The sequence below is a fragment of the Cetorhinus maximus genome, chromosome 1 (genome assembly GCF_964194155.1).
Source record: "Cetorhinus maximus chromosome 1, sCetMax3.hap1.1, whole genome shotgun sequence".
In the NCBI taxonomy this organism is placed as follows: domain Eukaryota; kingdom Metazoa; phylum Chordata; class Chondrichthyes; order Lamniformes; family Cetorhinidae; genus Cetorhinus; species Cetorhinus maximus.
Window position 1 is genome coordinate 31,711,578 of NC_135879.1, and position 26,379 is coordinate 31,737,956.

Here is a 26,379-nt window from a genome sequence, read left to right on the forward strand (position 1 = left end):
AGTATGAGTTACAAAATCTTGTTGGTAATTTATGAATTTTAAAAAATTCATTCACAGGATATGGGCTTCGCTGGCCGGGCCAGCATTTATTGCTCATCCCAATTGCCCTCGAGAAGGTGGTGGTGAGCTGCTTTGAACCGCTGCAGTCCATGTGGGGTAGATACATCCACAGTGCTGTTAGGAAGGGAGTTCCAGGATTTTGACCCTGCAACAGTGAAAGAACGGCGATATATTTCTAAGTCAGGGCGGTTAGTGACTTGGAGGGGAACTTCCAGGTGGTGGTGTTCCCATCTATCTGCTGCCCTTGTATTCTAGATGGTTGTGGTAGTGCGTTTGGAAGGTGCTGTCTAAGTAGTCTTGGTGAAATCCTGTAATGAATCTTGTAGATGGTACACACTGCTGCTACTGTGCGTCGGTGGTGGAGCGGGTGAATATTTGTGGATGTGGGGCCAATCAAGTGGGCTGCTTGTCCTGGACGGTGTCAAGCTTCTTGAGTGTTGTAGAGCTGCACTCATCCAGGCACGTGGGGAACATTCCATCACACTTCTGGCCTGTGGTCTTGTAGATAGTGGATGGGCTTTGGGGAGTCAGGAGGTGAGTTACTCGTCGCACGATTCCTAGCCCCTTACCTGCTCTTGTAGGCACAGTATTTATATGGCTAGTCCAGTTCAGTTTCTGGTCAATGGTAATGCCCAGGGTGTTGATAATGGGGGATTCAATGATGGTAATGCCATTGAACATCAAGGGGCGATGGTTAGATTCTCTCTTGTTAAGAGATAGTCATTGCCTGGCACTTGTGTATTGTAAATGTTACTTGCCACTTGTCAGCCCAAGCCTGGATATTGTCCAGGTCTTGCTGCATTTGACATGAACTGCTTCAGTGTCTGAGGAGTCGTGAATGGTGCTGAGCATTGTGCAATCATCAGCGAACATCTCCACTTCTGAATTTATGATGGAAGGAAGGTCACTGATGAAGCAGCTGAAGATTGGGCCAAGGACACTACCCTGAGGAACTCCTGCAGTGACATCCTGGAGCTGAGATGACTGACCTCCAACAACCACAACCACCTTCCTTTGTGCTAGGTATGAATCCAACCAGCGGAGAATTTTTTCCGATTCCCATTGACTCCAGTTTTGCTAGGGCTCCTTGATGCCAAACTCGATCAAATGCGGCCTTGATGTCAAGGGCATTCACTTTCACCTCACCTCGGGAGTTCAGCTCTTTTGTCCATGTTTGAACCAAGGCTGCAATGAGGTCAGGAGCCGAGTGGCCCTGGCGGAACCCAAACTGGGCGTCAATGAGTAGGTTATTGTTAAGCAAGTGCTGCTTGATATCAAAGTTGATGACGCCTTCCATTAATTACTGATGATCAAGAGCAGACTGATGGGGCAGTAATTGGCCAGGTTGGATATGTCCTGCTTTTTGTGTACAGGACATACCTGGGCAATTTTCTACATAGCCGGGTAGATGCCAGTGTTGTAGCTGCACTGGAACAGCTTGGCTAGGGGTGCGGCAAGTTCCGGAGCACAAGTCTTTAGTACTATTGCCAGAATACTGTCAGGGGCCATAACCTTTGCACTATCCAGTGCCTTCAGCCGTTCCTTGATATCATGTGGCGTGAATTGAATTGGCTGAAGACTGGCATCTGTGATGGTGGAGACCTCTGGAGGAGGCAGAGATGGATCATCAACTCGGCTCTTCTGGCTGAAGGTTGTAGCAAATGCTTCAGCCTTATCTTTTGCACTGATGTGCTGGGCACCCCCATCAGTGAGGATGGGGATATTTGTGGAGCCTCCTCCTCCAGTGGGTTGTTTAATTGTACACACTATTCACGACTGGATGTGGCAGGACAGTAGCGCTTAAATCTGATCCATTGGTTGTGGGATTGCTTAGCTCTGTCTATCACTTGCTGCTTACGTTGTTTGGCATACAACACAGTCCTGTGTTATAGCTTCACCAGGTTGACACCTCATTTTTAGGTATGCCCGGTGCTGCTCCTGGCACGCTCTCCTGCACTGAACCAGGGTTGATCCCCTGACTTGATGGTAATGGCAGAGTGGGGGAATATGCCAGGCCATAAGGTGACAGATTGTGTTCGAGTACAATTCTACTGCTGCTGATGGCCTACAGCGCCTCATGGATGCCCAGACTTGAGTTGCTAGATCTGTTTGAAATCTATCCCATTTAGCATGGTGGTAGTGCCACCCAACATGATGGAGAATATCCTCAATGTGAAGATGGGACTTCGTGCGGTGGGCACTCCTACTGATACTGTCATGGACAGATGCATCTGTGGCAGGCAAGCTGGTGAGGATGAGGTCAAGTATGTTTTTCCCTCTTGTTGGTTCCCTCACTACCTGCCGCAGACCCAGTCTAGCAACTATGTTCTTTAGAGCTCGGCCAGCTCAGTCAGTAATGTTGCTACTGAGCCACTCTTGTTGATGGACAAAGAAGTCCCCCACCCAGAGTACATTCTGCACCCTTGCCACCCTCAGTGCTTCCTCCAAGTGGAGTTCAACATGGAGCAGCATGGATTCATCAGCTGGGGAGGAGCGGTATGTGGTAATCAACAGGAGGTTTCCTTGTGCTTGTTTAACCTATTGCCATGAGACTTCATGGGATCTGGATTCAATGTTGAGGACTCCCAGTGCAATTCCCTCCTGACTGCATAACACAGTGCCGCCACCTCTGCTGAGTCTGTCCTGCTGGTGGGACAGGACATACCGAGGGATGGTGATGGTGGTGTCTGGGACATTATCTGTAAGGTATAACTCCATGAGGTTGACTATGTCAGTCTGTTGCTTGAACAGCTCTCCCAATTTTGGCACTCGCCCGCAGGTGTTAGTAAGGAGGACTTTGCAGGGTTGACAGGGCTGAGTTTGCCATTGTCTTTTCCGGTGCCTAGGTCGATGCCGGGTGGTCCATCCTGTTTCATTCCTTGTGTGTGACTTTGTAGCGATTTGATACAGCTGAGTGGCTTGCTAGGCCATTTCAAGGGCATTTAAGAGTCAACCACATTGCTGTGGGTCTGCAGTCACATGTAGGCAAGACCAGGTAAGATTAGCAGATTTCCTTCCTTAAAGGGCATTAGCGAACCAGATAAGTCTTTACAACAATCGACAATAGTTTCACGGTCATCATTAGGCTTTTAATTCCAGATTTGTATTGAATTCAAATTCTATCATCTGCCGTGGTGAGATTCGAACCCGGGTCCCCAAAGCATTACCCTAGGTCCCTGGATTGCTAGATGAGTGACTTGGGGGTCATTTAAATTTGGTTATTTTGGTTTCTAATCTCAGGGATCGCAACAACTAATTCATCTACACTCTCATGAGTATGGGGCCATGGAAGGTGGTATGAGACTGGATAGTTTTTTTTCCTGCCAGCACGGGTATGGTATGGCTGCTTCTGTGCTGTAAAGTTTCCCAGTATTGTCACCCTGCTTGTCAAAACCACCATCTTCACCCCTCCTCCCTTCAGTCTTTGAAAATTGCCACCCGATTACCAATCTCCTTTTCCTCTCAAAATTCCTTGACTGTAATTGCTTTCCAAATCCATCCTGCAACTCCTTGTTTGAAGCTCTGCACTCAGGATTTCAGTCTTGTCAAACATTTGTTTCTTTATTCTTTCCATGGGATGTACATGTCACTGTCAGGGCTAGCATTTGTTGCCCATCCCAAATTGCCCTGCTACTGAACATTTCGGAGGACAGTTAAGAGTCAACCAGATTATTGTGAGTTGAGAGTCATATGCAGGCCAGAACAGGCAAGGATGGCAGATTTCTTCCCTAAAGGACAATAGTGAACCAGATGGAATTTTACAATAATTGATAAGAGTTGTCATGGTCCATTATTAGCTTCATATTCCAGATTTTTAATAATTAAATTTAATTCCACCAGCCACCTGAACATCAGCATGAGCCTCCTTCCAGTGACGTTACCACTATACCATCATCTCCCTTTAACCCTGACCAATGTAACAAATTACATCTTCTGTTATTGGGGCCAATGTTCATTGTTCCCAATTGCACTCTGTTTTTTTAAGATGGTTGACCACACCATACTCCCTGAATGCCTCTCCTCCATTGTCCAGGTCAGTGCGAATGCCTTTGTTTGATTCCACAAATACCTGTACAATTATGGTCCAAGTATCTCCAGTAACTGTTTTACTTCCCACCTCTACACTGTTACCAAGGCCCCCCCCACAAGGATAAATCCTTGGAATCTCAACTATTCAAATCCATTGCGTAACATTTACGCCAAACAAGTGCCAGGCAATGATCATCTCCAACAAGAAAGAATCCAACTATCACCCCTTGGCATTCAATGGCATTACCATCACTGAATCATCCATTATCAACATCCTGGGGGAGTTACCCTTGACCAGAAACTGAACTGGACTAGCCATATATATATATATATATACTGTGGCTACAAGAGCAGGTCAGAGGCTAGGAATCCTGTGACAAGTAACTCACTTCCTGACTCCCCAAAGTCTGTCCACCACCTACAAGGCACAAGTCAGGAGTGTGATGGAATACTCCCCGCTTGCCTGGATGAGTGCGGCTCCCACAACACTCAAGAAGCTTGACACTGTCCAGGACAAAGCAGCCCGCTTGACTGATACCACATCCACAAACATTCACTCCCTCCACCACCGACGCACTGTAGCAGCAGTGTGTACCATCTACAAGATGAACTGCAGGAGTTCATTAAGGCTCCTTAAACAGCACCTTCCAAATCCACAGCCACTACCATCTAGAAGGATCAGTGCAGCTGACACATGGGTATACCACCACCTGGAAGTTCCCCTCCAAGTCACTCACCATCCTGATTTGGAAATATATCACCGTTCCTTCACTGTCGCTGGGTCAAAATCCTGGAACTCCCTCCCTAGCAGCACTGTGGGTGTACCTACACCACATGGACTGCAGCAGTTCAAAAGGCAGCTCACCACCACCTTCTCAAGGCCAACTAGGGGCGAGCAATAATACTGGCCCAGCCTGCGAAGCCCACATCCTGTGAATGAATAATTAAAAAAAACTCCTTGCAGCCTTCCATCTTCCCAAAATGCTGAGTTCTCTCGTACTGCTTAAAATTAAGAGTTTGAGTCATGTGTAGCGAGTATTGACTGTGCGTGCTGCTGGTTCAGTAACAGGCTGGAAATTTCCTTCAAACGTTCCTACCTTTGCCAATGTCAGCAGCCAAGCGTGTTCGTGCAAAATCCAGGGGATACACAAAACAGAGGGATGTGGCACCTGCAGCTCCTCCAGATGCTAAATTTGCTAGGAACCATTTTCCAAACTGAAATAAAGAAAATAGTATTTGTGAATGAAGGTTTGAACTGGACATCAACGCTTTCAGTTAAAGCTACTCATTTTTTCTCAACAATTGGGAAGGCTTCTAAACATGGTGCATCTATCTCTCATCTAATCAATGTTTGCTTAAGTCACTGATGTTTCCTTACAAGTTTTACATCTTTCCAGATCAGGTACATGGGGCAGAATTTTATGATGGCGGGATTTTATGGTCCCGCCAAAGTCAATGGACTTTTGAATAGCTCGTCACATTTTACGGCCCCGCCCCTTCCATGGCAGGGCTGTCAAATTCTGCCCATGGTTTAAAACTGAATTGTGATACAAGACACAAGGCAAAGATACACAAGAAAAACAGAAGATTCATTAAAAATATGGAACTGTAATGCATAGTTCAAGATCTATCACTGCAGCCGCTTTTTGATGATCCAGACATGAGATATTCCTGGGAAAGTAAGCACATTAAGTTCATTGGCTAGCACAACATTAGGCAATAAGCTTTAATGTGAAAATTAAATCCAGCCATTTTATATTTCTTCAGTTTTACTAACACAGATTGCCAGATTTCCGCTACCCCAACTCTCTGCATCAAGGAGGCAATTTAGATCTATGCAGACTTAGCCAAACATTCTACTGGAGTAAGTAGAGCTATACTGCTAGAGTATCTTCCTGCGGTCAGATGGCTTTGTGTGTGGTCCCAGACCAATAAAAGAATGCCTGCAAGGAACTACAGTCACACTAAGATACAGATGGCTCCTTTCCATTAACGACATCACTAGAGAATCTCTGAAGAGGAGAAAACATGAAATGGGTTCTCATGACATGAGAATTTTGATGTGATTTTATAACAGTAAGGTATATTAATATAGCTATTATTTTTACTGAAACAGATTGGAGATGTACTTTGACCAACAATTACTTTTACAGGCATGTTTTCATAATGGCAGCAGGGTCCATTTGCCGTCCATATATCTTCACATATGACTCTCGGCATACAGGCTGCCGCCAGCCTCCATCATGTTTTGCAATGTTCACCTAGTAAGGAGATGATACTGTTCCCTCTATTCTTTTATTCTTAGCAAACTAACGTAAGGGAATAATATTTAGAAAGCAAAGTTACACACTTTTTATGCAGTAAATGAGATGTAGTCGCACTGTAGGTTTTTTTTTGTATCAGATTAGTTACAGCACAGAAGGAAGCTATTCAATCTGTAGTATTCATGCTGGCTCTCTCCAAAAGCAACCCCACTAGTCCCATCGCCCCTGCCCTTTCCTGTAACCCTGCAATTTTTGTTCTCTTCAGGTGTTTATCCAATTCCATTTGAAAGCCATCATTGAATCTACTTCCACCACACTCACACAGTGCATTCCAGATCCTAAACACGTGCTGCATTAAAAAAAAATCCCTCATGTCGCCTTCAGTTCTTTTCCCAATCACCTTAAATCAGTGTCCTCTGGTTCTCAATCCTTCCACCAATGGATACAATTTCTATCTACTCTGTCTAGAACCTTGATAATTTTGAACACTTCTATCAATTCTCTCTCAACCTTCTCTTATCTAAGAACAACAACCCCACCTTCTCCAATCTATCCTTATAACTGAAATCCTTCATCCTTGGAACCATTTTTGTAACCCTTTTCTGCACTCTCTCTAAAGCCTTCACATCCTTCCTAAAGTGCAGTGCCCTGAATTGGATACAATACTCCAGCTGAGGCTGAACCAGTGTTTTTGTACGCTTCTGCTTCCATTTATAAAACTCAGAATCTTATAAGTCTTTTTAACCACTTTCTCAACCAACTTGCCACCTTCAACTTATACCTCCAAGTTTCTCTGTTCCTGCAACCACTTAAGAATTGTGCCCTTTAGTTTATATTGCCTCTCCTCGTTCTTCCCACTTCTCTGTCTTAAATTCTATCTGCCACAAGTTTACCCATTTGGCCAGCTTGCCAATGTCCTCTTCATATCACAATCCTCCTCACAGTTCATAATACTGCCAAATTTTGTGTCATCTGTAGATTTTGAATTGTGCCCCGTACACCTAGGTCTGTCATTAATATATACACATCACAAACAACAGTGGTCCAGAGGAGCCCCACTGTATACCTTCTTCCAGTCCAAAACACTACCATTCATCACTCCTCTTTTCCCTACCACTGTCCTTTTTATTCCATGGGCTTAAATTATGTTGGCATAACCTTCATGTTATGCCAAATAATGTGGCACCTTACCAAGTCAATTTTGGAAATCCATATAGACAACATGGTGTTACCCTCATCAAAGCTCTCTTTCCCTCGTCAAAAAAAACTAAAATCAAGTCAGCGAAACATGATTCATCTTAACAAATCAATGCTGGCTTTCCTTTATTAATTTATGCCCGTCCAAGTGACTGATAATTTTGTCCCAGATTATTGTTTCTAAAAGTTCTTTCAACACCATGGTTACACAGATTGGCCTGTGGTTACTGGGCTTGATCTCTCATCATTTTTCGAACAAGGGTGTAGTATCAGCAATTCTTCAGTCCTCTAGAACCACCCCTGTATATAAGGAGGACTGAAGATCAACACCAGTACCTCTACAATTTCCACCATTGTTTCTCTCAGCATCCTTGGATGCATTTAATCCCATCCTGATGATTTATCAACTTTTAAGTAGAGCCAGCCTTTCCAATACCTCCTCTATCAATTTTAGCCTACCCACTATTTCAATTACTTTTTCTTTCACTAGGATTTCGGCAGCATCCTTCTTTCTTGATAAAGACAAATGCAAGGGGATATGGTAGTGGTGATGTTTCTAGACTAGTAATCCAGAGGCCAGGACTGATGCCCCAGAAATATGAGTTCAAATCCCACAGCGGTAGCTGTGGGAATCTAAATTCAATTAATTAATAAATTTTGATCAAAAAAGCTAGAATCATTAATCACGATGAAACTACCCATCTGATTCACTAATGTTCTTCAGTGATGGAAATCAGCTGTCCTTACCTGGTCTGGTCTACATGTGACTCCAGACCCACAGAAAAGTAAAAAAAGAATAAAACCAGACAAATCACCCAACATCGACTTAGGCACCAGCAATGTCAAAGGTAAACCCTACCCAGACAACCCTGTAACGTCCTGCTCACTAACATCTTAGGACTTGCATCAAGTAACAGCCTGATGTCATCAAACTCACCAAATCACATGTTACAGCAAATAACCCAGTCTCCTCCATCACCATTCCTGGTATGTCCTGTTTCACCAGAGGGACAATCAGACCAGAAGGGTGGCACAGTGGTATATAGTCAGGAGGAAGTGGTCCTCAGGAGTTCTCAACTTTGACTTTGGAAACCATGAAGTCCCTTGCCACCTATTGCCCTCCCTCAGCTGATGATTAAGTGCTTCTCCCTGTTGAGAAGTAGCGAGGCTAGCGAGGACACAGAATAAGATTACCCCACCCAGAGCCCAATGTCTGTCACCAAGAGGGAAGAACCTACTTGACCTCATTCTCACATATCTACCTATCTTTGATGCATCTGTCCATGACAATATTGCAGGCAGGTAGGAGTAACCAACACACAGTCCTCGTGGAGACAAAGCCCTGCCTTCACACTGAGGATACCATTCGTTGTGTTGCTTGGCACTACGATCATGCTAAATGGTATAGACTTAGGGTGGGATTTTGCCCGCATTGCACTAAGTGCGTGAAAAACAACATTTTTCCCGCCGGCCGCAATGGTGGGTTTTCACGCTGTATCGTCTGCTTCCCACCTCTTTAATTATGCACACACGGCAAACACACAGATCACTGGCAGGCTGTTAAATGTGAAAGGGCGATGGTTAGGTTTTCTCTTGTTGATGATCATTGCTTGGCATTTGTGTGGCATGCATGTTACTTGCCCAAGTAAGCCCTAACCTGAATGCTGTCCAGGTCTTGCTGCATGCTGGCTTCATTATCTGCGGAGTTGCAAATGGAACTGGAATTGGATGCCAAGAAAATCCAAATTTAGATAATGTTCCAAAATTTATCAACAATCTATTGGAAATAATTAGTTGGCAAATAGGGTGCGGCTAGCACTGTTCCCTTCACCTCTGGTGGTTTGTAAACAGTCCAGTCTAATGGAAATACAAATCTTGTCTCCTTTGCATAGTGATTAAGTGCAAATGAAACGAATTTTGGATATTTTAACTCAGTTTCCAACAAACCATATAACAGCTGCAATGTCTCACTTCCAGAATGCAGTTAAAATTCAATCAAGTATTAGATCCATAGGAAGGTAAATGTTGATTTATGGCCACTAACTTCTGTCCTACCTAAAATAAAACTTTAAGAGGCCTGCCATTAACTTATACCTTAGGTTACAGCAGAGAGGTTTAAAATCACCAGGTTAGCAGCAGTGAATGTGTAATTACATAAATTACATGTAATGATGTCACAGGCTATTCAAATGGATATGACAAAGCTGGTTGCACGACCAACCATGTATTGCATATCAACCGTATGTGCTGTATATTAACTCTTGCTTGTTACCTGTATTTGTATCTTGTTGTCTTTTTTGGGTATGTTGTCCTTTTGTGCTCATCATTGTGAAGAATGTCATGTTGAAGACTGGATTACTTCTCGCACCAAGTGGCAATTACTCCCATGTCAAGATTGTTTTAAAATTACTGAGGAGTTCTCATTCCCTTCTGTCCCAACAAATATTCACAAACTCAACTTCAACAAAACACCCTTAGGCCTCCGAGATCTCTCCATCCACCCCCTGTATTCCTTAATGCTGTCTTGCCTCTGGTGCATGTCTGTTTGTTAGTTCCTGAACATTTTGAAGTGGATGTGCCTACGGCCTGTGTGGTCTTCACACCACCATCTTGAGGCCACTTACACTGTTCAGCGTATTCCACCCCCCCGCACCCTCCCCGCAGTCACGTGTCTGAGTGCAACCTTCACAACTCGTAATCCCCAGTACAGCCCGAGCCCTGCAGTAACTTCTCTTGCCTGAGTGTAGCTGCCCACCTTCCCCAATGTAGCCCTAGCCTTGCAGCCCATTAAAAGTCACACCCTGCCTTATCGTTGGTCTGGTAGGTACAGATTTGCCAGTGGCAACCCCCTGAAAGCAATGTGGTGCTGCCTGTGAAGACTGACATGGATTTCTGCAAGTGCTGCGCAATGCAAGATAGGCGAACTAACCTTGAAGTGACAAACAAAATGCAGGTCGCCAGGTGCATGTTGCTTATGTACTGTTGTGAAATATGCTGTTCTAATTGCATGCTGAAAAGTGGTTTCACAATGACGTAAAACTGATTTTTGTTCTTCTCATGATATTTTCTGCTTCAGCCTGCCATGACGCCCGCTGCAAATGGGGGCGGAAAATCCTGGCCTTAGAATAGATCTAGCAACTAAAAAATAGACATCCATGAGGCACTATGGGCCATCAGCAGCAGAGTTGTATTAAGAGAGAAAAAACAGAGAATTACAGGCCAGTTAGTCTAACATCAGTAGTGGGGAAAATGATAGAGTCTACTATAAAAGACGTGGTAACAGAACACTTGGAAAGCATTAACAGGATTAGACAAAATCAGCATGGGTTTATGAAAGGGAAATCATGCTTAGCTAATCCACTGGTGTTTTTTGAGGATGTAACTAGTAGAATACATAAGGGAGAACCAGTGGATGTGGTGTATTTGGATTTCAAGAAGGCTTTTGATAAGGTCCCACATAAGAGGCTAGTGGGCAAAATTAAAACACATGGGATCGGGGGTATTATACTGGCATGGATAGAGAATTGGTTGACAGACCAGAAACAGAGAGTGGGAATAAATGGGTCTGTTCCGGATGGCAGGGTTAGTGGTGTACCACATCACCATAGCTGGATCACCCACCATCAACATCCTGGGAAGGATTTTCCCCTCATTGGGCTGATGCAGCAGGCGGATCTGGGTGCGGCCAAGAAATGGTCCGCCGCCCACAATTGGGCCCCGACTGTGATTTCATGCTGGCTGGCCAATCGACAGCCAGCCAGTGTGAAATGCGTGCTGAGTGCCTCAACGTTGCTGGGATGGGGGCGGGAGGAGTGCGCGGGCTGAAGTTTGTACATACGTGGGGGTGCGCTCATTGAAAGTTCCCTGAAGGCACAGAGCTGACTCAGGGAGCTGAAGGATTTAAAAATGAAGATTGGAAAAATAAGGGAAACATGTTCCCACATGTGACTCTGTCACATGAACAGGGGCATGTTAAAAATGACTTGAAAAAATCTTCTACTTTTTTTTATCCACGGTTGGAAACCTTATACCTCCTGTAGATGAGGTTTCACAAAAAATGCAAAGGCTGCCTACCCGCCAATCAAAAGGTTGGACGGGCTACTGTGGCTATAAAAGCAGGTCAGAGGCTGGAAATTCTGCTGTGAATAACACCTCCTGATTCCCCAAAGCCTGTACATTATCTCCAAGGCACAAGAGTGTGATGGAATACTCTTCACTTGACTGGATGAGTGCAACTCCAACAACATTCAAGAAGCTTGCCACCATCCAGCCTACTTGATCAGCACACTATCCACCATCTTAAACGTTCACTCCCTCCACACCGGCACACAGTGGCAGCTGAATGTGCCATTTACAAGATGCACTGCAGCAATTCACCAAGGCTCCCTCAAGAGGACATTCCAAAACCACAATCTCTACAACCTAGCCCATGGGCAGCAGATAGCAGATCACATGCAGGTTCCCCTCCAAGTCACTTACCATCCTGACGTGGAAATATGTTGCCATTCCTTAACTGTCACTGGGTCAAAAGCCTTGATCTCACTCCTTAATAGCCCTGTGGGTCTTCCGACACCACATGGACTGCAGCAGTTCAACAATGTGGCTCACTATCACCTTCTAAAGGACAATTAGGGATAGGCAACAAATCATGGCTTTGCCAGTGATGCCGACATCCCAAAAACAGATTTAAAAGACTCTTATTTAGCTTCTCAGCCAAGCTTTCTGCCTCTATACATAGATTGCCTTTTTGGTCCCTAATCGGCACCAAAATCCTTTTAGTACCATTTTTACTATTTATATGTCTGGAGAAGCTTTTTGGATTTCCATTCATGTTGACTGCCATCCTCTTCTCATATCCTCTCTTATTTCCTTTCTCACTTCCCCTCTGAACCTTCTATTTTCAGCCTGGTTGTCACTTGCATCTGTCATACAGGCCCACTTTCTGCTCCATCTTACTCACTATCTCTTTTGCCATCCAGGGAGCTCTGGTTTCATTTGCCCTACCTTTCCCCTCATTCCCCAGAACCAGATCCAGTAATGCTTCCTTCCTCTTTGGGCTAGAAAGTTACTAGTCAAGAAAATTCTCCTGAATCCACTTCAGGAACACTTCTTCGTCTCTGGCCCTTTACACCATTAGTGCCTGAGTCTATATTGAGATAACTGAAGTCTCTATAGTTCTTGCATTTCCCTCTAATTTTCCGGAAAATCCGCTCCTCTACATTTTTCCCACTTGGTGGTCTAGCAAATACACCTAGTAGTATAATGGCACATCTCTTAACTCTAATCAAATAGGTCCCGCCTTTATTTTGCTCATTTGGTCAAGTTATCAAGTCTTCACTTGCAGACTGTCCATAGTGGCATGACTAATATTATCAGTTCACCATGTGAAGAGTGCAAATGCAGACTAGTGTCCCATCAATCCATGGTGCAAGACACTGCAAAAATCTTGAGATTTGCTTCAAACAAGACACTGCTTACGACTGAAGTCCTTAAAAATTAATGAATAAAAGTATCTTTGACTCTCCGTTTGGAATCCACGTACCATTACAGTACTGTTTCAATGGCATAAGCTATTGGTTCACCCAAGACAGAAGGAATTATTGTGTATTTGGCATTAGTAAGGTCCAGACATTTGTGATAATGCTGTATCATTTAATCATACCTGTTTCTCTTTGTCAATTCCTGTCATAAATATTTGCTTGTACTTGTCCTTGAAGGCAAAGTTCAGAGCCTGAGTTGGGAAATATCGAATCACATTCGCTAAGTTGCCACGCCAAAAACTCACAAATCCTAAATAGAAAGAACTTTTGTGTGAGAAATATTTGCAAATATGGAAAGTGAAAATATCAGAAATACTTGCAGGTAGCAAAAATTAAGCAGTTAAGGGCCCAGATCTTCCAGTTTCAGAATTGTCAGGTACTGGACATATGTCCCAAGATGCACTATGGGACCCCAAGTCTCAATGCAATGACTCTGTGGGAATTGCCCAGGAAGTTTGAACTTCCAATGGGCAAATTCCATGCTCCCCAGGACCCTCCAACACTAATTTAGAGTCGGCAACTTCGAAGACTTCCGAGCTGACTTGGATAGTTACCCAGGAAGCGTTAGACAAATTGAAACCTAGTCTAACACCTGGATAACTACACAACTGAACACCTACTCCCTCCTTTGACCCTCCCTGACCACAACCCAACTCCTCCCTTGTCCCCCCCAACCCAATCTGACTCAACCTCACCACCCGACTCCCCCATTTGACCCTCTAACTCACCCCACTTCGATCTCACCACTCTACCTAGCTGCCATCCTACCTCACCACCCTAACCCCACACACACTTACCTTCTCTATGTAGCTTTTCAAAGTAGCTTGGGACATTTAAACTATTTACTTACCAGAATATGGCCGCTAATGCTGTAAAAAGGGGTTGTGGTATATATTCCCCCAACGATCCAGTACTTCGAAGAAGCAGTTCCATTTCAGGAACACTTCACAGTTCTGGAGAAGCCAGGACCAGAAGTCCCGGCCAGAAATGGGAAGTTCTGGTGTGGTGCGGAAAAGTAGAAGCGGAGTGGCAATCTGAAAGTGGTTGCCACTCCTTGGAAAATTTGGGCCCAAATCTCAGAAGGCTCTGCAAAAATGCAGAAATAACATGCTAGTTGAACTGTTGTTTCGTAAAACAATTTTATAGCCTGGAAACTGAGCTGCTAAGCAGCCTAAGTCCCTAAAATGGCAGCTCAAAGTGCAGACACGCTTCCAACTGGAAGTGTGCTGCCTGTCATATTGGTTAAGGACAAAGAAATGATGTCCTTTAAGCATGCAAGAAGCAGACATTAGGCCGTTATATATGCAAAAATTGTCTATTGTGCTATGTTTGAGCTACCCCCACCCCCCCTTGCCGCCTCTCCTCCAAGGTTGGTTTGCCTTGAGGCTAGCGCTGGCTTACAAGAGGTTCCCAAACCTTAATTATTGCTCCCAGGTCTACTGCCCATGTAACCCAACAGCATACAGGCTGAAACGTTCAACTCATTTAAAAAGGTACTTGGTTCTGCATCTGAAGCGCTGTAGCTTGCAAGGCTACAGACCAGGTGCTGGAAAGTGCGATTAAAATGAGCGGCTAGTTTCTTTTTTAATCTTTTTCTGGCTGGCACATGCTGAATAGCCTCTTTCTATGGTTCTAGGTTTAATATCTTCATTCCTTTAATGTCCAAGCCTTGTTTAAAGTATACAATCTGTTCATTTACAGTTTAAACAATCCCCTAATAGTATTACTCATTATTGATATGACGGGTGAGATTGTTCGAGCATAAATGCTGTTTGGAGTGAAAGGTGATAGCTTGAGTCATCAGTTGCTCAGTAAATTGGTCAACAGCAATTTTTGTACACTCCATTTTTGGGTGAACAATACCATCTGCCTCTGCTCCACCCCACCACCATACCATCCTTCCTCTTTAAAAGCTTTCAGTCACAATTTTTCAAATTGTTGCCAATGGTCTGACTATGGGACTATGGTCTCAATGTTTACTATCGCTGTACACCATGCTGTGGGGGTATATGAAGGTAAAAGTGGGAGCCATCAACTCCACTTCCTTAGAATCTTTGATTATTACAGCACAGGAGGCCATACTCAAGTCCACATCATTTATGTGTAACAAGAAAAGCAATGGTCCCAATAACAAATCCCGGGGACCCATGGCATCCTTTCCTCCAAACAGAAAAACATCGATTCACCATTACTCTATGTGTCCAATTTCTTAGTGCATTATCCATTCTCACTACTTGCCTCAATTATTCCTCCCATCCATCACAAACTCCCAGCTGTCCAAAACATAGTACAGAACAAAATGCTGTTTGCCAAGTTCCATTCCTTTATCAATGACTGACACTGTCCTCCGTCCCATTTAATTTTCAATTACTTATCAAATTTTCACTGGCAAATAACAAGGGTAAAGTAATATATGCAAATGCTCCTGCTTTTCTTGACTTCTCATTTAAGCTCTCTCCTGATCGCCGCCTAATATAGGCCCACTGACTTGCCCCCTCAATCCCTGGGACACATCTACCATTGGGCCACTGCAATGCTGACTGCCTGATTTTTCACTGTTCTGTAAGATGCACCTATGATAAGGGCTAAAATCTGGGGAGCCTCAGGTCTCAAAATTATGGCTCAGCCTATGTGGGAACATTTGGGTTGCTGTGCGACTGCAGCTTAAAAGGAACATTTCTGTTGAGAAAGCCTGCAAGCCCCGGTGAACATTGTGATTTACAGCCATTACTATAGCAGTTTGAGTTTGCCCACAATTTGAGCTTCCACTACAGCACTTAGAAGTTGGGTGGCTGTGCTTGTGCTCTAAAAGGAAGCTACAACATCAACTGTGAGATGCTGCAAGATAGTTAGATCCACAAGTATTCAAATGGAGTTGGTCACTTCCATGCCAGGAAAGATGAGCTCCAAGCTCTGTGGAAAACCCTGTGCCAATTTGGTGCTGCATTTCTCCATGCTCCTTGACACTAATTCAAATGTTCTGGGAAGCTTCTCAATGCACCAAGTATTTCATTGTGTATAGCCATCAGTGTTCTTTTGTAGGTGGCCCAATGTCCCCATCTGAATCCTCTGTAATAGAACCTGTGTGTGACACCACCCTCCGAGATCTGACACCTGTGCTATCCTTGTCCCCTGCCCTGGTTGCTGTGCACTCATGCCTGCTGCCTCAACATGTGCAGATCCCACCTCTAATCTATCCTCTAAGATACATGCAGTGTCGGTATCTAACCTGGTGGTTGAGAGTTTGGAATCAAGTGACAATGGAGAAACATCAAGAAGGCAGCACCACCTGGCCAGGTACCATCTCCAGCCTACGCAGCCTTCAGTTATATTACAGACTTCTATTGGGTCACTTCTCAGTCTACATTGCTCCACATAAGAGCACAAGGAATAGTAGCAGGATCAAGCCATGTGGCCCATCAAGCCTGCCCCGTTATTCAGTAAGATCATGGCTGATTTGATTGTGCTTTCATCCACTTTCCTGCCTGCTCCCCATAATCCTTGATTCCACCGTAGATCAAAAATCTGTCTCTGACATAAATGAATGCCTTGACTGAACTTCCTCCACCACTTTTAGGCAATGCATTCCAGGTCTTAACCACTCGACACGTGAAAATACTTCTCCTCATGTCTCCATTGCTTCTTTTGAAAATCACCTTAAGCCTGTGACCCCTTGTTCTCGATCCAACCAGTGGGAACAGTTTATCCCTATCTACTCTGCCCAGATCCCTCATGATTTTGAATATCTCTATTAAATCTCTTCTCAACCTTCCCTTCTCCAAGGGAAACAGTCCCCACTTTCCCAATCTATCTTCATAACTGAAGTTCCTCATCCCTGGAACCATCCTCATGAATCTTTTCTGTACTCTCTCCAATGCCTTCACATCCTTCCTAAAATGTGGCACCCAGAACTGGACACAATACTCCAACTGAGGCTAAACTTGTGTTTTATGCAAGTTTAACATAACCTCCTCGCTGTTGTAGTCGATACCCCTATTAATAAACAAAAACAGAAAATGCTGGAAAACTTAGTAGGTCTAGCAGCATCTGTGGAGAGCAAAACAGAGTTAACGTTTCGAGTCTGTATGACTCTTCTTCAGAGTTGAAGAGAAGTGGAAATGTGATTAAATTTATACTGTTTATGGGGGGTGGGGCAGGTGGAACTGGACAGAAGGCCAGCAATAGGTGGGGGCAAAGGAGGGATTGACAAAGATGTCATGAACTAAAGGACAAAGGGAGTGTTAATGGTAATGGTTAGTGCTAAAAAAGAGGCGCTGATAGTGACATAAAGGTAAGAAAGCAGAATGTAATAATACCAGAACATGGGTAGCAACGTTTAAAAGAGCATCATGGAACAAGTAACAGATGGCCCTGTAGGGGATCGGGTGAGGGGAGAGGGCAGCGGCCGGGACAAAAAAGGGGATAAAACCACGGATAAATTAATAAAAATAAGTGGATAAAAAATAAAAATGAAGGTAGAAAAAAGGGGATTAAAAAAAGGGGGCGAGGATGGAGGAGAGAGTTCATGGTCTGAAGTTGTTGAACTCAATGTTAAGCTCAGAAGGTTATTAAGTGCTTAATCAGAAGATGAGGTGCTGTTCAACCAGTTTGCATTGGGCTTCACTGGAACATTGCAGCAGACAAAGGACGGACATGTGGGCATGAGAGCAGAATGGTGTGTTGAAATGGCAAACGACAGGAAGATCTGGGTCACGCTTATGGACAGACCAGAGGTTTTCCGCAAAGCGGTCACCCAGTCTGCGTTTGGTCTCCCCGATGTAGAGGAGGCCATATTGGGAGCAGTGGATGCAGGAGTCCAAATTGAAGGAGCTGCTTCATCTGAAAGGACTGTTTGGGGCCTTGGATGGTGAGGAGGTAAAGGGGCAGGTGTTGCACCTTCTGCGATTGCATGGGAAGGTGCCGTGGGAAGGGGATGAGGTATTGGGGGTAATGGAGGAGTGGACCAGGGTTTCACAAGGGAACGGTCCCTACGGAATGTTGACAGGGGGGTGGTGAGAGGAAAAGGTGTTTGGTGATGGCATCATGCTGGAGTTGGCGGAAATGGTGGAGGATGGTAGAGTGAAAAGTGAGGACAAGGGGGACCCTGTCATGTTTCTGGGAGGGAGGGGAAAGTGTGAGGGCAGAGGTGCGCGAGATGGGTTGGACACAGCTGAGGGCCCTGTCAACCGCAGTGGGGGGGAAACCTCGGTTAGGGAAGAAGGAAGGCATGTCAGAAACGCTGTTTTGGGAAGTGGCATCATCAGAACAGATGTGACGGAGGCGAAGGAACTGAGAGAATGAGATGGAGTCCTTACAGGAAGCAGGGTGAGGAGCTGTAGTCGAGGTAACTGTGAGAGTTGGTGCGCTTGTAATGAATTTGGTGGACAGTCTATCACTAGAAATGGAGACAGAGAGGACAAAGAAGGGAAGGGAAGTGTTGGAGATGGACCATGTAAAGGTGATAGAAGGGTAGAAATTGGAAGTAAAATTGATAAATTTTTCCAGGTCCAGACGAGAGCATGAAGCGGCACTGAAACAGTAATCGATGTATCAAAGAGAGTGTTGTGGGAGGGGGCCTGAGTAGGACTGGAACAAGGAATGTTCCACACACCCCATAAAGAGACAGGCATAACTGGGACCCATGCGGGTACCTTAGCCACACCTTTTGCTTGGAGGAAGTGAGGTAAGTTTAAAGAGAAATTGTTCAGTGAGAGAACAAGTTCAGCCAGGCGGAAGAGAGTGGTGGTGGCTGGTGAGATGGTGATTTTTCTGGCCTCTGTTCAAAGAAGATGCAAAGCCCTCAGACCATCCTGATGGGGGATGGGGGTGTAGAGGGATTGGACATCCATGGTGAAGCGGCGGCGGTTAGGGCCAGGGAAGTGGAAATTGTTGATATGACGTAAGGCATCAGAGGAATCACGGATGTAGGTGGAAAGAAACTAGACAAGGGGAGAGAGAACAGAGTCAAGACAGGAAGAAATGAGTTCTGTGGGGCAGGAACATTCTGACACGATTGGTCTACCGGGACAGTCCTGTTTGTGGATTTTGGGAAGGAGGTAGAAGCGGGCTGTCCGGGGTTGGGAGACTATGAGGTTGGAAGCTGTGGAGGGAAGGTCTCCGGAGGAGATGACGTCAGTGGCAGTCCTGTAAACAATGGCTTGATGTTCGGTGGTGGGGTCATGGTCCGGGGGAGGTGGAAAGAAGTGCCTGAGAGTTGGCGCTCAGCCTCTGTGAGGTAGAGGTCAGTACGCCAAACAACAGCGCCACCCTTGTTGGCAGGTTTGATAACAAAGTCAGGGTTGGACCTGAGAGAATGGAGTGCAGCAAGTTCAGAAAGAGACAGGTCAGAGTGGGTGAGAGGGGCAGAAAAATTGAGATGGCCAATGTCACACCAACAGTTCTCAATGAAAAGATCGAGAGCAGGTAGGAGGCCAGAGAGAGGGGTCCAGGTGGAGGGAGAATACTGGAGGCAGATGAAAGGATCCATGGAACGGGAGGAGGACTCCTGCCCAAAGAAGCGAGCATGGAGACGTTTGAAAGAACAGTGAGCAGTCACTTGAGGGAGAATATTTTGCCAGAGGTGACATGAAAGAAATGGGGCATGGAGGGGGGAGAATAGAAAGCGACATAAAGAAATGATTCAGACTGCCTTATCAGTACTATGGCAGGGGCAGAACCCTGATTGGAGGGATTCCAACATGCAGAAAAATGGGAGTGGATTTGGGATACAGCAACAGATTGAAGGACTTTGGAGAGGAGAGGAAGGTAGGAAATGGTTTGGTAGTTTGCAATGACAGTGTGCTAAAGGGTTGGTTTTTTGAGAGGGGTGATGACAGCAGATTTGAAGGAGAGGGGAACCATACCTGATGAGAGAGGACCATTAATATTATCAGCTAACATAGAAACTAGGAATTCAGCAGTTTGTATAGAGTCTGGAGAGCAAGAGTTGGGCCTCATGGACAAGATGAGCTCAGAAAAGGCATATGGGGAGATAGGAGAGAAACTAGAGAAATTCAGGGTCGGGGGGAGCCCTAGAGGAAGTCTGGTCCCTGTAGAATAGAAGAGGGGAGAGAAGCAGCCGAGGCAGCTGAATGAATGGTCTTGATCTTTGTAGCAAAAGAGGTCCACAAGCACTTCACACTTATGAGAGCGGTTAAGACGGGCCGTGAGGAAGAGATGCCAGATGTTATCTTTGCTCTCCAGGATAATCTTCAAATAGTGGGCAATTTTAGCAATGCAGAGCAGCTTTTATTAATTTGTTACGTGATCCAACCAGTTATCTACCAAAGAGGTTCAGATTTGCATCCCTTAGACTTAATGGTGCAAGGATAGGGGATAGGGATATATCAGCTGAATGACTTGGTTGGTTTTAGTGGGGATAAGGGCATCAAAGAGGATGGCGAGAACATGATTTAGCAAATCAGTAGCTGGAGAAGTATTATGATGAATTGTAGGCCATAGGCTAGATAGCTGGGAATTTGAAAGAACAGTGAGCAGTCACTTGAGGGAGAATATTTTGCCAGAGGTAACATGAAAGAAATGGGGCATGTGGGGAAGGGGAATAGAGAGCGACATAAAGAAATGATTCAGGCTGCCTCATCAGTGATAGTTACAATGAGTTACCAAGGTAAGGGGGGTGGCCATGAATATGGGTGGGACAGTTTATATGGAGGGCAAGGTACAGGAGGGCAGTAAACTCAGAAGAGAACAGAAAACATTGGGATGGATCTTGGATGGTTGTAGGGCTGGAGTAGGTGACAAAAGATAGAGAGGCCGTGGAGGGATTTAGAAACAAGGATTAGAATTTTAAAATCCAGGCATTGCTGCTGCATCAGGAGCCAAGATAGGTAACTGAGCACAAGGTTGTTGGGTGAACATGATTTGGTGCAAGTTAGGAAACAAGCAGCAGTGTTTTGGATGAGCTCAAGTTTGCGAAAGGTGGAAGATGGGAGGCTAGCCAGGAGAGCATTGGAGTACTCAAGTCCAGAGGTAACAAAGACATGGATAAGAGTTTCTGCAGTAGATATGCTGATTTAGGTGCACGTGGGGAGTGGGCCACACAAGACGAATGACAGTTAGCTTGGAGAAATGTATTGCATTTATGTTATAGGGTTAATACAGAATAGATGTGTCACTGGCAGGGAGCATTCCTGAAAGGGGTTGAGAGAGGAGATCTGCTAGGTGACGTTATGCATAGATCAATGAAAATTCATGACCAGCACAGAGAAGAACTGTGAGAAGGATAGTGTAGAACTTCAAGGAACATAGGCAAGTTTGCGGAATGGGTGGACAAGTGGCAAATGAAATTCAGTGCAGAGAAGTATGAAGTGATTCATTTTGGTAGGAAGAATGCAGGGAGACAAAATAAAGGATAGAATTCTAAAGTGGGTGCAGAAGGGACCTGGATGTATATGTGCACTGGTCATGAAGGTGACAGAACAAGTTGAGAGTGGCTAATAAAGCAAGTATCCTCGGCTTTATTAATAGGGGTGCCTAACAATAAACTTTTTCTCTTCCTTTCAAGTGCTAAGGAATGCAAGCTCCAACAACTTATTGATACCAACGCCCATCCAGGATCCTCCACCCCTTCCCATCCCTCTGACCCCATCCAATCTTCTAATCCCATGTATTCACCAAAAACAAATACCTTCCACAAACTTGTGGGTCATTCAAAACTCTTCTGCCAGTGTCCTAACTCGCATCAAGTCCTGCTCATCCATCTCCCTTATGCTCACTGACATACACTGACTCCCTCTCAAGCAATGTCATGATTTAAAAACTTTTCATCTTATCAAATCCCTCCATGACCTCACCTTCCCTATCTCTCACCTCCTCCAGCCTTACAGCCCTGGAGATCTCTCCACCAATTATCTTCTCTTGAGCATTAACTATTTAAATTGTGCCACCATTGGTGGCTATGCCATGCCTTCATTTGTTAATGCCTTAAGATCTGAAATTCCATCCCTAAATCTCTCTGCCTCTCTAATTATCTTTCTTTCTTTAAGGCTATCTTTAAACCTACCTCTTTGATCAAGCTTTTAATCATCTGACCTAATATTTCTTTGTGATTTGGTGTCAAATTTTGTTTAATACTTTTAAAGCACCTTGAGACATTTAATTCTATTAAAGGTGTTATATAAATGCAAGTTGGTGTTATCATCAAATTTTACAACATGGCATATATTCCTGGAAGCCATTGGCCCCTTCCCTTTCCCAGTTATCATAAAGGGCACCTCTTGTGATTCCCCCCAGCATCTTCCTAGTGGACCTGTAATTCCTGGCTCCGATTTGTCCCCCTTTTTGTGATATGAGCTAGCCTCCAGTCAAAGTATTATCACTGACTCTACTGAACTAGAATTTGGGCATGCGTGCGATAGGATCTCGATCAAGGGAATTTATTCATCAATTTCATCAGAGCACAAACTAGACAGTATTCACTCTGGACCAGAGAGACCCATCTCTTTAATCACACTTGGATGGATATTATCTGAACCAGGAAGTCATTAATTTTGAGCTTTCCTACTATACCTGCTTTATTTGCTATTAATTAATTAGTTGCTATCTGAAAAGAAAGAGAATGTGCAAGGTTATGGGGATAAGGCAGGGGAATGGGACTAGGTAGAATGCTCTTCAGAGAGCCATAATGTTAATACATTACCTTGGGAGTGGAGACATGGAAGATACAGTATTTGGATAAGCAAAACTTTTTTTTATTACTGCTTTCTAACGCTTTGTCATTTTGGTGCTAAATATGTAAATATTTACATCTATGCTGTTTTCTGGTTCACACACTTGTGGTTCTAACGTCATTCTACAATCCAGAATTCCTAAGCATTCTGGACTGGAGAGGTTAGTGTATTACCATAATTGCACACCATGTTTTCCAAGGATCACGTGGCTGTTCTTATGGTTTGCATATGATTCCTGCCTCTGTTCTCATGCAAGTTAAACTCCTTAATTGTGCAAAAGCCAACTGTTTCAATCTGAATTACCTCTGAACATTCCTGGTCAGCCGTAATGGTTTTGCTTTGCCATGTGTCATTCTTTTAACCAATGGTTTCATTCTCTTTGAAGATAAAGATAACTAGAACAAATATGTCCTCAGTTCTCAACTGTCTACCTATATAAAAGCATGATTACCAAAATGTGAATTATGGGTACATCAATTTAATTTTGATCCCATTCTCTTTGGAGATGAAGCTAACTAGAACATATATGTCTTCAGTTCTCGACTGTCTACCTACATACAAGCATGAATACCAAAATTTGAATTATGGGTACATCAATTTAATTTTAATCCCAACTACTTACTTAGAACATGGAATCAAAGGGTGCTTCCCCCAATTAAACAAGTCACAGAACTTTGAAAATTCTATTTTATTCATATTGCTGTTATTTCAATCAACTTTGAAAAAATGCTGGAAATATTCCATGAGATAGTCTATTTGATTTTGTGTTTTTCCACATCACAAATTTGTTCCAAGTCATTTTATATACTATTAATGACCACTGCTACGAGATTAAGATTGAGAAATAGTACAGAACCACTTATGTTGCTTCCAGTTCATTTTAGCTCTGTAGTTAAAAAGCTATGAATTAGAAGACTGTAAATATAACTGACAATATAACACAAGGCATTTCTGTAAAGTGGTTGTAAACTGTGTGCTTTTTGAGTTAGGGCACACAGTTTACATTAGATTGTAATCTCTAACTAACCATACAGCACAATTTGTGCCTTGCTGATCATAAACATTAACATTTTCTGTACAACTTCAGGATCATAACATGTTAGAATAGACTGAAACATCCTGATAGAAACTTAATACTGAAAATATGGGTGAAAGATTATGGATGCAGAGGACTATAGATTAGTGTAACTTAGTACTGTAAATATAAAGCTATAATCTTATCTCATTTAAGTGAAAGAGTAAATTGAGCTCAACTGGGTGTCACGTCATGTAATGGTGCCGACCGTTCCTATCATGGTTCAATGTAACCCTAAATAAACGTCCAAGTGCTTTGACACAATTTCAAAAACATTTTAATTACATGGATAGGTCTGTAGCCTTTGTCTATCTAACAAAAATAATTCTTTCCAATTGACACATGTTCTTACATATGGCAGGTTTATTCATTTCATCAATACTGCCTGCATTACAGTTTATTTTTGTTTTATTGTTTTGTTTTGAGAGTGTAAAATGGCCAAATTATGGCACTGGTCACCTTTAAGTCAAATTCAGAGGCAACAATCAAATGCCTCTCCACCCATAGACATAAAGATATTAATCTCACACAAGGAAGAATAAAAGCAGGAATGAATTAAAAAGGAGTATTGGTCCAAATGTTATGTATACACTGTCAGGCAATAAGAAAATAACTAGGATAGTGCTCAAATATTGTAATAAAATGAAGGAAATTGTACAGGATAATGGAAAAATTGTTGGGAACGCGTTCACAGCAGATAGAGACTGTAATGGACATAAAAATCTTTGGTCATGCTAAATGTTGCAGAAATATTAGGGAAAAGGAAATTAAAAGCCCACAGGGTCATTACTATTGATGGATGTTGAATACCTAGTAGTTGAAGTTAATAAGATGAACAGGTGTTGGGTATTAATTAGTTAATTATACTCAGATTTATATAAAGAGCCAGCCAGCACTATGAGGATGGTATTAAAGTGGAGAAGTAAGCTCTGTGAAAAGCAATAAACAGTCTCCACCAAAGCATCCTAGTCTCAATATCTTTTTCACAACCAGGCTTGGTAGTTTCTCTAACAATTATGCCAGACTCTCTCTGTTCTATGCTTGGATAAAGGTATAGACTCCTCATGCAATAAAGACACAAAAACATGTTTATGCAGGTGTGTGCAAGACTCCTGGCCTGCTGCCATGATGCTTTTGTCCCGCAGCAGTTCACCTTCCTTGATGGCTTCACAGCTCAAAGCAGTTACCGGTTGGCTACTTAGAGATAGGGATACCCACTTAAAACCTGGCCAATTACCCCTCTCAGAAAACCAAGGAAACGGGACCAGATACAATGAATGCCATATGGGCACCAGATGTACCATCGGGCAAGCCATCGGCATGCTGAAGATGTGCTTCAGTTGCCTAGGCAGATTGAGAGGCATCCTTCAGCATGCACCAGTCAAGGTCGCCAGAATGGTGTGGTGCGCTACACTCAAAAACATTACTCAGAGCGCCCAGTTTTGGATGTGCTCAACCAGCTTGCACTTGCAAAACCCAAAACAAAATGTATACTGTTATGTGATTCCACATTTAGGCAGCACTTATTGAATACTCAAGTGCACTTATAGCTACACTAACAACCAATTTAAGATAATCTGTTGAGGTAATGTGATTCATTTACACTTGCTAGAAGCGACATAAATTCATGCACAGGGACTTGTTCTCTACAAAAGAACATGTTCAAGCTTTGCAATTTTTTTGAATTACCCAGGAGGGGAGCCGCTAGTTCACCGTTACTTTCGCCTTGGCAACATCTTAGCCAGAGTCGACTTGCCAACCAATCAGCACCCTTTTCTCTGTAGTATAAATTGTTATGATTGTTTGAAATTTGGCATTCTTGCGTTTGTCCTGATGACTACAAGACAAAAGGTTTTAGCAACATGTCTCTCTTTTCAGCAATATCACTATACATTCATATTTCGGTGGCTGTTGACATCAAAACAACATGAATGAGTGTTGAATGCGATGTGGCTGCATGATACTTAATATTGTCACCCATTACCCTTAAGAAGCTGCCAGGACTCCAGCTTCCCAACTTTGATGACCAGACTCCTTTGATCTTCAGCACTACCTCCTCTGCAGATGTGATTGAGAAATAGCTGGAGGGCTCCCTCTGGGTCTCTGCCTCTCCCTGGCATTCTCTACTCCATGTCCCAATGCAGATTCTTGCACTTTGGTGGGAGAACGTGGTGACTCACACTTCACAAGTGAACAACAGGAAATCAGGTTTAAAAATTTAGTTTGTACACGAGTGGACTCACCAAGTTGGCTGCACCTACAGGAATTATCGAGCCTATGGGGGAGTGCAGCTGTGACCAAGAGTTCTTTTGATGTATACATGGAGCAGCTAGAGATGATATTCACCGCTAACAAAATCCTCAAAGATCCTGGTAATCCAGCTGTCAACCAGACAGTGCGAGAAAGGAAAAGGGCGCTATTTTTGACTGTTGTAGGTACGGAGGGAATGAGATGCTCAAGAACTCACCTTGGCAAACCCAAAGGACATGCAGCTGAAGCAGATTTTGATTAAGCTTGAGCAGCAC

General features: G+C 43.8%; 1 protein-coding gene across 4 annotated transcripts in view; it reads right to left on the reverse strand.

Moving 5' to 3' along the window:
- The window catches only part of LOC144682278 (ADP/ATP translocase 4-like), a 98,457-nt gene that overhangs the window by 50,553 nt on the left and 21,525 nt on the right, over positions 1-26,379 (reverse strand). For 2 of the 4 annotated variants that reach the window (XM_078544784.1, XM_078544923.1), the window contains exons 2-3: positions 13,213-13,340; positions 5,187-5,304 (exon numbers count right to left, since the gene is read on the reverse strand). In XM_078544784.1, coding sequence (XP_078400910.1) covers positions 5,187-5,304; positions 13,213-13,340 — 246 coding nt within the window. Of the gene's footprint in view, positions 1-5,178; positions 5,305-13,212; positions 13,341-26,379 lie in introns of all 4 variants that reach the window. The other 2 variants (XM_078544863.1, XM_078544812.1) reach the window with 1 other exon arrangement.